The sequence below is a fragment of the Chenopodium album genome, chromosome 10, assembly GCF_948465745.1.
Source record: "Chenopodium album chromosome 10, dcCheAlbu1.1, whole genome shotgun sequence".
NCBI lineage: Eukaryota > Viridiplantae > Streptophyta > Magnoliopsida > Caryophyllales > Amaranthaceae > Chenopodium > Chenopodium album.
Genome location: NC_137843.1, coordinates 12,584,481 through 12,597,026, shown reverse-complemented (window position 1 = coordinate 12,597,026; position 12,546 = coordinate 12,584,481). Strand labels below are relative to the sequence as shown.

The following is a 12,546-nucleotide window of genomic DNA, read 5'->3' as shown; positions in this document are numbered from 1 at the left end:
TCATAAAATTGAGAACAAATACTCATGGGTGTATGGTACACCCAGGTGTATATAACAAAACCTCTCGTAAACTAGATTATTTCTTGCTATTGTCATTTCTTGTAGGTATAAGATAAATTAGTCGGAACAATTAAAATTGAAACTAGTCCGGCTTTGTTTTCAGTACTACCAAGTATACCATAGCACCATTTCTCTTTCTATGGTTGTTTTTCTGCAGATGATAATATGAAAAATCTTTTGTCATAGGTTTTAAACTTGGTGTTGAGGCTCTTACAGTTGCAGTGCATCTTCAGCTTTGAGAGAAATGCAATGAGTGCGGTAAATATCACAAATGTCGCTATCTTGGATAATCCAGCACCGTTTCTCAGCCCATTTCGATTTGAGATTTCATATGAGTGCTTGGTTCCACTTAAAGATGGTATGTTTCTCCCTATTTTTTACTTCGATGGATTAGTACGTTGTTATTGAGCTATGTATATTGTCATTCTGCTTGCTCATGGTGATTATTGCTCTACCCCCAGATAGAAAGTCAGTTTAGGAGGTTGGACCTTTTGGCTTTTGGGTCTAGTAACTAGTTAGGGGGCTTAAATCAGCAGAATGTACACATATATATATGCGAGCATCATAATCTACGAATTCTTATATGTGAGCATGCAGTGGCACATATGCTCAAATGATGGTTCTGCAGACAAATTCCTGGAGCAGTTTGTTGGATATTTTGTGTTGATATTGATTTTGTTTGTCACATTAAAATATCAAGCTTTCTTGAACGAACTTTCTTGTATCTTGATTTTTATCACATTAAATACATGAATTCTCTGTCTGTTTTTCTTTGAACTAAGTTGAAGAAAACAAGGTGATTGATTGTGTACATGATTGAACTATGGTTTTATGATGTACTTGGCTTTTTAGTTTTCAATTGGAATGTGGTCTAGAGAAGAATGAAGGGAAGAAGAGAGAAAAAAGAGTCATGTGAATATCCTTGTCATGTGTGGGCTTGTGGTAGAATTACTAGGATTAGAGTAAACCTGAAACATCTGTATATGTATTTGCAAACATGGTAACACTTGTTGGAATTTGGAATTTCTTCGAATTATTATGTACTTGTATCATTGTATGTAGTATGTGAAGGAATTGTGTCTTCGATAAGTGCAATTACTAGATATATCAAGGATCACTATTATGGAGATAATAAGTTCATTCTATTGGGGCGTCATCCTCTGTTGCTAGACTATGAGAGATGATCTTTGGGCTAGTCAAATAGCCCAAAGCCCTTTAGAATGGATCCTATATTGGTCACACACAAGGGTATTGGGTTAAGCAAGTAAGAGGCCCATTAATGGGCCTCATGAGCAATTAACTAACCATGAATTGGATTGGGCTAGCATAGTTAGATTGGAATTAGGTTTTGGGCTTATGACATGGGCTCTTATTTAGAGATGAGATCTATAAATAAGATTCATGCCTAGGGTTTGTAGGGAGTAGTCATAATTCACACACTGTGAATTTTGACATCAAGGCAACCAATCCCAAAACCCTAATCCTCTCTCTAAATCACGGCTATCTCTCTCCTCCCCTCACGTTTGTACGGCCGCCCCTTAGGTGGTGGTTCGTGGTGGTTATCGTGGTGGTTCTTGGTTAGCATGTCGCTCTTCTCCATAGAAGGTCAATTGAAGGTTTCAATTGCAACTAACTAGCATTAGTGGAGGTCTTAACTTGTGCCCGTGGACCAAGTAGAGGAATCACGCTTGGGGTTCTTTATCTCCCTTTTGTTCTTGCTCGATCGCACGTGGAATCACGCTTCAAAGGTACGATTATTTGTGCTTTATGTGTTATGCATTAGATCCTAGGATTAGGTACTGTATGAATATGATTCATGTTATTTCCGCTGCGTAGTACCTATAAACTCCAACAGTGGTATCAGTTAGCCTATTGTATTTACGCATATTGCCAATAATTCTTTGATAATCCACAATTTTAATTCAATTAGGAGGGAGAATATTTAATTATGGTTCAATTATTATATTTAATATGATTAAACTTTTGGAATCGATTAAATGCGATTTAATTATGCTCAAATAGCCATGAAGAGATCCGAATTTTGCCCTAGTTTATTCGAATTTTTTTTCGAACCCTAACCCTAATTTTTCGAAAATTTCGAAACCCTAACTCTAAATTATGAATTTTGTGTTTTGGTTTTGATTTAATTCGTTTACTATGTGATTAATGATTTTAATCTATTTGATTTCATGACAAATTATGAATTTTTCATGATCAAATTATTTAATTTAAAAGTTAAATTTAATTGGGGATTAATTTCATCAAGAACCCTAATTTCAAAATTGAATATGATTTAATTTTGGGATTAATAGGACCACATAAAGTTTAATTGATTTTTACAAAATTTGTTTTGTTTTAATTAATTAAAATAAAAATTATAAAAAAAAAAGGGGGAAATTACAGCAGCAGCACCGCGGCTGGGTGGCGCTGCCACGGTGGTGCCGCTGCTGGTGGTCCGGAGGAAGGGGCGGGGAGGGGCAGTAGCAAGGATCAGAACAGCAGCAACAGCAGTGCCGCACCGCAGGTGCACGGTGCTGCTGCTGCTGCCCTGCGCCGCTGCACAGCAGCGTACACCTTGCGGTGTACGGCCACCGTGGCTGGCTTCGGCTGGCCACACCACGGTGGCTGGCGAATTTTCAAAAAAAAAAAAAAAAAAAAAAAAAAAAAAAAAAATCAGTTTTTTAAAATTTATTTCAAGATAATTATGAATTATTTTAGGATAAAATCAGTTTTATTTTGGATAAGTTAAAATATTTTGAAAATATGATCTTTTATTTTAAAAGATAAAATTGGTTTTATTTGGATAAGATCTTTTATTTTAGGATAAAATCAAATATTCAAAAGTTGTTATATTTGATATTATCCATATTTAAGTTGTTAAATTGGTAATTATCCTAAATTAAAGTGGTTAATTATGGATAAGATTTGTTAGGATATTCTGAGCATATTCCAAAAGGATAATAATTGATTTAAATAATGTGATTATCCCATAATTATTTTTGGATATAATTGACTTAAAATATTGTGATTGGCTTGTAATTAGGATAGAATTTTCTAACTTTGTTAGGATAATCTTTGAGGATAAATATGATTTATCTTTTAAGATTAAAATAAGATTTGATTCTATCTCATGACTAATTTAGAATATATGATATTTTATTGATGATCATGAATAATATATGATATTATCTAATTACATTAATTAAAATATGAGATATTTAGATGCCATGTTTCCTTAATTATGATCATCAGATGTTATAGTTTAGGAAAGCATGATGAGTGATTTATTATGTGGCAATTTTATAATATATGATGTTGTTTATTGCTATATAATGACTAGTATGGCCCAGTAGATTGCTAAATACGATCTGCGCATCGTGATGTTTTTTTTTGTAATCTTAGTACGGTCTACGTACCGATAAAGTATTTTGTAATTTTATTTTATTTTATTTAAGTAGTAGATAGAATAGAGTAGAATTACAGGTTGCAGTTAATCCAAGAAGCCCATGAAGTGAAGGCCCAAATGAGCAAGGTGGATGCGATCCATGATGATTCAAGTGGGAGCATTTACTTTATTAGTTTTCTTAGGATTAGGGCCATGCTATGTCTTATTTATGCATTCAGTATTTTATGCATATTAGATTTTATTGATGTTTTGTGATGATGAGCTAGAGTTCACTATTTAATCACAACATAATAAATCTAGGTCCCAGTAATATTGAGGCAGCTTTTCCAATTAAAAACCCGATGAAACCTTTGACATTTATGATGGGTCATGCCAAAGATGGGCATCATATTTTTCATTGGGGAGTGGGGGTAGGACAAATTCTACACTTTTAATTGGTTATACTCAACAAGGTTACCTAAAGATAAAGTTTAGAACCTTGAAGCTAAGGGAAATAATTAAACATGTGATGGTTAATTATTCAACCAAGAATTACAAAGAGTTGTAATCAGTAAAGAGTTTACTCACCTTGAAAATGTAATGGTTGATGGCAGGGCCAAAGTCCGGTCAATTATTGCACGAATAAAGGATCTTGGAATCACTTAATTCAAGATGGGATCAATTAAATTGAATAGAGTGCTTTAAAGTTACCAATTTGATTCGCTTATGGTACTTTAAATTTTATAAACATAATTGAATTTTGCGTTTACTTATTAGTAACATGTCGTTCTAATTTTATTATTATATATAATCTCCTCGATTGAAAATAAAGTTGAGAAACGTTCTCAAAAGTTTAAAAGATAATCCATAAACCTATATTCCAATTTTGCTAAGATTGTTCTAAAAGGCAAGTTTTAGAAATTCATGTCACATGTCTAAGGTTGGTTTTATTCAAAATGTTTGAGTAAAATACCAACACATCTTCATTTTGAAAAATTTTTCAAGGGATATAATGTGATGAGAGGTACAAACCCTCCAAAAGACAAGTATAAAAATCCAATAAAATCTCTTATCCTCAATGTGATTGAATATAAGAAAGTGATTGGAAATCTCTATGATCAAAAGTTGATCAAATGACAATATTCTTCATCTACTTTATATAGAGTCTAATACTTGATTAAACTCAAATATAAATAATGATAGAATAGACTTAGCAAAATCATGAAAATTGCTTAAAGTAGTTGAGCAAGGTATCATTTTGAACCTAAAAGAAATGTTCTAAGTGGCTCAAAGGGAAAGGTTTAGGAATATATGAGGAATGCATTAAGAAGTTATAGGCCAAGAAATGCAAACAAGTTGCTACTTCTCAAACCAAAAACTACTTACATGCTAAAAGTTGTTGTGAACAACAAATGTTTCAAATTAAATGGACCAATTCCAATTGATTAGATACTACCTCATATAGTTGGAAGGTAAAAGAATGGAAATGTTCCAATTTAAGAATTATATTATAGAAATTGATTTAGCATATTGCTACTTCTTGGACATATGATGTCTTGTTTAGATCACTCATTGCACAATGTGATTGAACTAAAGGAAGAAGTTATTGCTAAAGGAGAGATAAATCTACAAGTTTAGAAGCAAATGTTGCTACTTCACAAGTAGTATCTACAAGTTTGGAAGCAAAAGTTGCAACTTTACAAGTAGAACCAGTATCTCACCACTAATAATTGGCTAGAATTAAATAAATGTTATTCATTCTTGCCATTATCAAAACACCATTCAATGTTAGTAATGACTAAGCATCGAAGATTCAAAAACGTGGAATAAATGTTATTCTATGCTTCATTGAGTCATAATGTGTTTTGAATTGCTAAATAGGTTTAAAATTCTATATGATAGAAATAATTAAACCATTTCTATGTATATAAATTGTCTCTAATATGTCAATTAATTCGAATGAAAATGAAAATTGCATGCGAAAGATCCAAAGGGATGGACTTTCAATATCATTGAATTATGAATCCATTGATATATGTAATTATCATTCTAATTTGAAATTTTGACTAAGTCACCATTTAGAGAAATGATGATGCGAACTCAAGGTCGAATACATATCGATGTAAGAAAACCAAAGGTTCAAAGGTTAGAGACGACAATGAAACTTCATTTGTGATATGATCACTACTTGTGCTTAGTTGAAACATAAGGGCGAAAATTTTGAAATGTTCAAAATGTTCAGTATGAAGTTCAGTATCAACTTGACAAGATAATGATTACACTACAATATGATTGTAATTGTGAAAATTTAAGTCAAGACATGTACTTGGAAACACATTCGAAATATTGTGATATGATCGTAATAATGAGAATTTAAGCCAAGACATTGATAAACATCCAAGAGTTGTGAAATCGTTTTACAACAAAATCCGAAAGAAAACCTTGTGAAGTGTTTACGTAGGAAGTTATCAATCTATATGAGATATAATTTGATAACGGATGAAAATACCCTATCTTCCAACCATTGTTCAAGGGATATACTTTTAAGATAAGCTACAAAACTAAACAAAGATTACATAGATCAAATCAAATGTAGCAAAGGCTTCATATGTGATATGGATAAGAAAAGTTCTTATTAAGTCTTTCTACAAAGCAAGGAATAAAACAAGTATTGAACCGTTTGATGCACGTTCGATTCCTATATAGAGCACGGGGTACTACTACACAAACCATACTTAGCACAAAATGTTTGTTGCTCAAGTAGGTGCCCTTATGGATATTGTTCCAAAAGGTCAAGTGGGAGTAGTGTAAATCTCAAAAGAGTTCGAGAAAAGCAACAAACAAACATGGTTCAAAACCTTGGTTGGTTCACCCTATGCTAAATATGCCTCCTCAAAAGGCAAGTGGGAGTATAAGAATCTTGAAAAGTTCGAGAGCCTTGAAAGAGTTCAAGAAAAGTGACTTCGAAATTCTTGAAGAAATTCGAGAAGCAATCGAATAAAAGCAACAATATGAGCATGATTCACCTCATGTTAAAAATGACAACGCGTGGTCTCATTATGTGTAATGGGATTAATAACCATGTGTCGAAGGTAGTACATTCCAAGTGCACATCCTCTATTGTCGTTTCTCATTGAAAGCTAAACAAAGTTGTTGTATGAGTTTCAATTGTTGCATCAAACCCACAATGAGTCTAGCATACGTAAAACTTAGCCAAAGGAATATGATTTCATATTGACTAAGAGTTCTAAAATATTCATTTTGGAACATCATGATTATGCAAGTAATAAAGATGATTTGACAAGTTATGACTCCAAGTGGTTTAAAACCATGAAATCTGAAATAGATTCTAAGTCTGTAAGCAAGTGTATGACACTTGAATAATTTGCTTATATTGGGTGAAACCCATTGTAAGCAAAGCAGACAAGAAAGAAAAATGTTTTCTAACTAAAGCAAAAACTTGTTAAAGGATTCAACTAATTCATAGTATGACTATGATTACGATGAAACCTTTACATGTTGCAAAGATCTATTAAAGAGATTTTAGTGAATTTTACCTTATGAGATTTGGTAGATGGATATCTAAACGCTTTCTTGAAATTGTTCATGAAATAAGATTTGTATATGATACAATCAAAAATTTGGAGATCCAATAATCCTAGGGATGCATAGAAGATCCATAATGGATTGTAGTTAGCATCAGGGAGTCAATGTTCTTAATTTTGCGAGTTAATCAAATCGTTTGATGTTCTAGTAAAATGAAGAAATGGTCTTGTATGTACAAGATGTTTAGTGGGAGCTATGAAGTCTTCTTGGTCTAGTACAAAGAGCGATTAATTGTTGCTTGAATAGTCAAGTAATGGTTGATGGATTTTGTATGAAAACCTTGGAGAAGAAGATGAGCACATTTGGGATTCAAGATCTATATAGATAGGTCTCGAAGGATGTTAGAGTTTTGGTTAAGAAGCTTATATTGATAAGATTCTTATAAGGTTCAACATTATATTGAAAAGAGTTTCAATCCCATGTGACATGGCACGTTGCTTAATGATTCAATACCTTGAGAAAGGTTGATGAAATTAAGACTCTGAGTGATGATCCTTATGCAATTCGCAAAGGATGCATCATGCACATGCCATGGACTATACTCGTCCATTTGATTCGCGTGTTTTAAAGAACAAGTGATGATAGATTTCAATCGAAATCCAATGTAACGTTGGAATACAAATTAGAAATTCCTAAGTTCATTCCTTGCGAAAGGGCGAAGGAAAATTCTTAGTGTATGGAGATGAAAATGATTATAAGATTTAGAAATTGCAAAGTTCATGTTTATGAGAATGTCTCATGAACTCTACTTACTAAACCCCTTCCATGACCAAGGTATGAGAGTCATATTAAGGTTTTTTGGATTGAAGCAAGTTATGTAATTTTAGTTGTGTATGTTTTGAGAAAGCATATTACAAAAGTAAATACATTAGCTTGCAGAATTATGTTTATCAATTGGAACAAAGTTTCAATCTTATTTAATCGTGGTTACAAGATTAAATAAAATGTCCAAAAAATAATTATGGATTTTGATGGGCTCATCAGGTTATCTATTAGATAGAGACCTGGTGTATGAAACCCCACAGGTGAACAAAATCCACATATTATTTAAGTTCCTAGTTCGAAATCATTAAAGTGGACATAAATGATTTCAATGAATGGACTAGCATGTAAGATTGATTGGATATCTCGGTTTCATGGGCTATAGGAGCATAGTGATAAGGCTCGGTCAATCACATGGATATGCATGAATGATGCAGGATCGAACTATAGACCAACTTTGAAGTTCAAGTATAGAACTTCCGGATATATTAGTGGATTCCTTTGACATGAGTGGAACATTGGTTTCATTCAATGGATGATATAACTGTGGTACATTCAAACGTCTTCCCGTAACTGGAGATTATAAAGGGTGTTTCCTGGTTATTTCAGAAGTTGAGTGGGAGCTTTGGTTGCCACAAGATTGGATAGAGTCTTCCTATTAAATTAGGAATGTGTCATGTTTTGGCCTCTCGAAGAGGGAGAATTCAGAAAATGCATGGCCGTGCTCAAATGTGTTATATAGTAACCATTTGTTTTGTAATTCTAACTCGGATTTCAAGAAATGATTTGTAGATTAATATAGATTACATAAGATGCAATCATATTATCAAATCTACACAAAATGACTTAAGGAATTTGAATATTGCGAACTTGTCTCAGACAAGTGGGAGATTGAAGGAATTGTGTCTTCGATAAGTGCAATTACTAGATATATCAAGGATCACTATTATGGAGATAATAAGTTCATTCTATTGGGGCGTCATCCTCTGTTGCTAGACTATGAGAGATGATCTTTGGGCTAGTCAAATAGCCCAAAACCCTTTAGAATGGATCCTATATTGGTCACACACAAGGGTATTGGGTTAAGCAAGTAAGAGGCCCATTAATGGGCCTCATGAGCAATTAACTAACCATGAATTGGATTGGGCTAGCATAGTTAGATTGGAATTAGGTTTTGGGCTTATGACATGGGCTCTTATTTAGAGATGAGATCTATAAATAAGATTCATGCCTAGGGTTTGTAGGGAGTAGTCATAATTCACACACTGTGAATTTTGACATCAAGGCAACCAATCCCAAAACCCTAATCCTCTCTCTAAATCACGGCTATCTCTCTCCTCCCCTCACGTTTGTACGGCCGCCCCTTAGGTGGTGGTTCGTGGTGGTTATCGTGGTGGTTCTTGGTTAGCATGTCGCTCTTCTCCATAGAAGGTCAATTGAAGGTTTCAATTGCAACTAACTAGCATTAGTGGAGGTCTTAACTTGTGCCCGTGGACCAAGTAGAGGAATCACGCTTGGGGTTCTTTATCTCCCTTTTGTTCTTGCTCGATCGCACGTGGAATCACGCTTCAAAGGTACGATTATTTGTGCTTTATGTGTTATGCATTAGATCCTAGGATTAGGTACTGTATGAATATGATTCATGTTATTTCCGCTGCGTAGTACCTATAAACTCCAACAGTATGCCCATACTCGGACCCCACTTTTAGCTCAAGTATCTATGTCCAGATGTTCCAATAACGTGTATATGCCTATATGGTATGCCTTTATGTTAAATTTTTATTGGATTAGATAGAAATTAGTTTTTCTTGAGGCTCTGAATGCAGCAGAAGATTCAAAAACAGAGTATTTGAATGGTCATGACTCATGGTTACATTGCTGTCCTTACAGTCTGCTCTCATATGTGGGGAAACCTTAAAGTCTGAAATGTAGATGCTCTTTCCCTTCCTTTTCTAACCCAGTAGGAGTCATGTTTGTAAACTACTCACATGAGTATAACTTCTCAATAGAACTATTATTGACCCACCCTTTTTTTAATTATTGTCAGGGGTGAGTGCGGGCTGTTCCTTGACCTTTAAATCATTTTCAATGCTGTATCTACCACCCTCTTAGTCCAAACAAATAAAATTAATAACATGCCTGCTATCTTGTAATTAGGTATGTGGAATTGAAAAGTAGGACCAATGCTTTTGGATGATTGGGTTTGTTGGTAGAAGTAACAAATGCCTATTGTGTATTTCGTGTATAATTGTTATCCCTGTCTTTAATGTCACCTGATGATACATTTTTAAATTCTTGGTCTGTCGATGTTTTTGATCATCATTTATATTTTAAACGGATTGATTGGGTTCTATTTTTCTATGACAGATCTGGAATGGAAACTAATCTATGTAGGATCAGCTGAAGATGAGACATATGACCAGCTCTTGGAAAGTGTTCTTGTAGGACCTGTCAATGCTGGAAACTTTCGCTTTGTTCTTCAGGTCATCTATAAACTTCCACGTTGTAACTGTTGATTTTGGGTACTTGTAATTTTAAATCACTCCTGATGTTCTGTGTGCCTCGTGCTAGGCTGACCCTCCAGATCCTTCAAAAATTTGTGAAGCGGATATAATTGGTGTCACAGTGTTACTATTGACATGCTCATACATGGGGCAGGAATTTATTAGAGTAGGATATTATGTGAACAATGATTATGATGATGAGCAGCTGAGGGAAGAGCCACCTCAGAAGGTTTTGATTGACAGAGTTCAGAGGAATATTTTAGCTGATAAGCCAAGAGTCACAAAGTTTCCTATCAATTTTCAGCCTGAGAATAGTGAGCAGGTAGACCAACCTGAGCATGTAGAGCAACCTGCAGAATCTCTTGATCATGCTACAGAAAACAATGAGCAAGAACAATTGCCACTGCCATCAGTTGATAATCAGTCTGAGTAGCTGTAGCAGTTTCTGAAAATGAAAGTAGTTGCTTAGTTCTGACCAAGCCACACTTATAGTTAGGTGCAATGAGTAATTTTGACGACATTATGCTTGAAGTGAATGTGAAATGACATAGGTCAACATAGAGTGCTGAATGTGCCTTACAAACTGCTGATATATGATGTTTTTTGAGTGCTCTAGAATGAAGGTCATTGCGGATTTCACCTGAACCAAATATGAGAAGTTATGCTTTTCACTCAGCTGTGTTAAGCTTGTGTCTGTGTTTCTTGGTGATGTTAGCAAATTGTGAATATGTGTTTTGGTGGTTACTTTTGATCTTGCGCAGCAAAACTATTGATGATTGTTTAGCTTCTACTGTTCCTGTTAATACTATAAGTCTATAAGTATGTTTTTGAAATCTCCGCGCAAATGTTCATGCTCATGCGTATTGTCTGTGCATGAGTGGATCTGTCGCGGAGCAGGGTATGCTGATTACCAGCAAAAGTTATGACTTGTCTACGCTGATAAGTGAACTCCAAATTGATGAAAAATTGTGGTTTTGGACGTATTTCACAGCTACGCCTTTTCACTTCTACTCTATGTACACGGTATCTTTTTCGTGCCTCTACTCAGTTTTTTTTTTTTTTTTGGGAAACACTCAAAGGGTTGATCTATCTTACTTTCTTTTTCTACAGAAGATATAAGAAAATTTAGTGGTATAAGTAAATATTTCCGATGCTAAAAATTTTTAGAGTACCAGATTATTTTTTTGACACTAAATGTTTAGGACTCAAACTCAGTATTAGACTTTACTATAGAGTCGGAAATTTTTTATCGGATACATATAACATCATAGTGTCTATTAGGGGTGAGTAAATTAGGTACCCGGTCAAAAATTTAGGACCTGGACTTGGAATTGGTTGGAACCAGGTTCTAAAATTCGGATCCGGAATTGGAATTGGTTCAACCGCGTCCAAAAATTTAGAAATTGGTATTGGAACCACCGGGTACCGGTTTCGGTTTCGGGTACCCACTTATGTATGTAATTGATAAAATATAATACAAATTATAATTCTTATTTTAGTTAGGTTCATTTTTAGCGTTTAATACTTATATTTATATATGCATTAAGCTATTTGTATTTATGTTTGGTATTAATAATACTTTTTTAATTTACAAATTAGATACATTCAACATATTTTTATTATTTAAAATTTATTTAGTTTAGCATATATTACGTAACCGGGTACCCAACCGGTTCCGGTTCCAAAAAATTGAGAATTGGAATTGAAATTGGTTATAATCGGATCCTTAATTTATTACCCGAAATTGGAACCACCGGGTCCAATTTCGGTTCCGGACTCGCCGGTTCCGGTTCCGGTTCCAATTCCGGGTATTGGGGTGATTGGGTAGGCAATTGGGCATGGATCTGGGGCTTAAATCTATATCGTTATCAGATTGGTACTATTTTACTAGTATTTTATAACCAATAACAATGTAAATGATATGCCTTTGTCAAAAAAAAAAAAAATGTAAATGATATAGAGTACATATCATCCTAACTGAAGTTCCACAAGCCGAACTTTGGTACACAAATTTCCTCTAGGATCAAATACTTGGATCTTCAAAATGATAAACAAATTTATTTACAATTTTGTCACTTGATAATCAAGGAGATAATTCCACAAAAGCATTCATTTACTTCATAATGTGGGATATGATTTTGTTCTTTTAGGGAAACATAAATATATGATAGGATTAGATTCGTCTCAATGTAACATGGAGGTTTTTTATATATATATATATATATATAA

General features: G+C 34.0%; 1 protein-coding gene across 1 annotated transcript; it reads left to right on the top strand.

Moving 5' to 3' along the window:
- The first annotated feature begins 289 nt into the window (after nucleotides 1–289).
- On the top strand, nucleotides 290–11,538 carry LOC145563592 (putative histone chaperone ASF1A). Its single transcript, XM_081624040.1, has 3 exons — nucleotides 290–418; nucleotides 10,181–10,296; nucleotides 10,385–11,538. The coding sequence occupies exons 1-3, from the start codon at nucleotides 310–312 to the stop codon at nucleotides 10,748–10,750; spliced, it is 591 nt and encodes a 196-aa protein (XP_081480166.1). The 5' UTR covers nucleotides 290–309; the 3' UTR covers nucleotides 10,751–11,538.
- The last annotated feature ends 1,008 nt before the right edge of the window (nucleotides 11,539–12,546 follow it).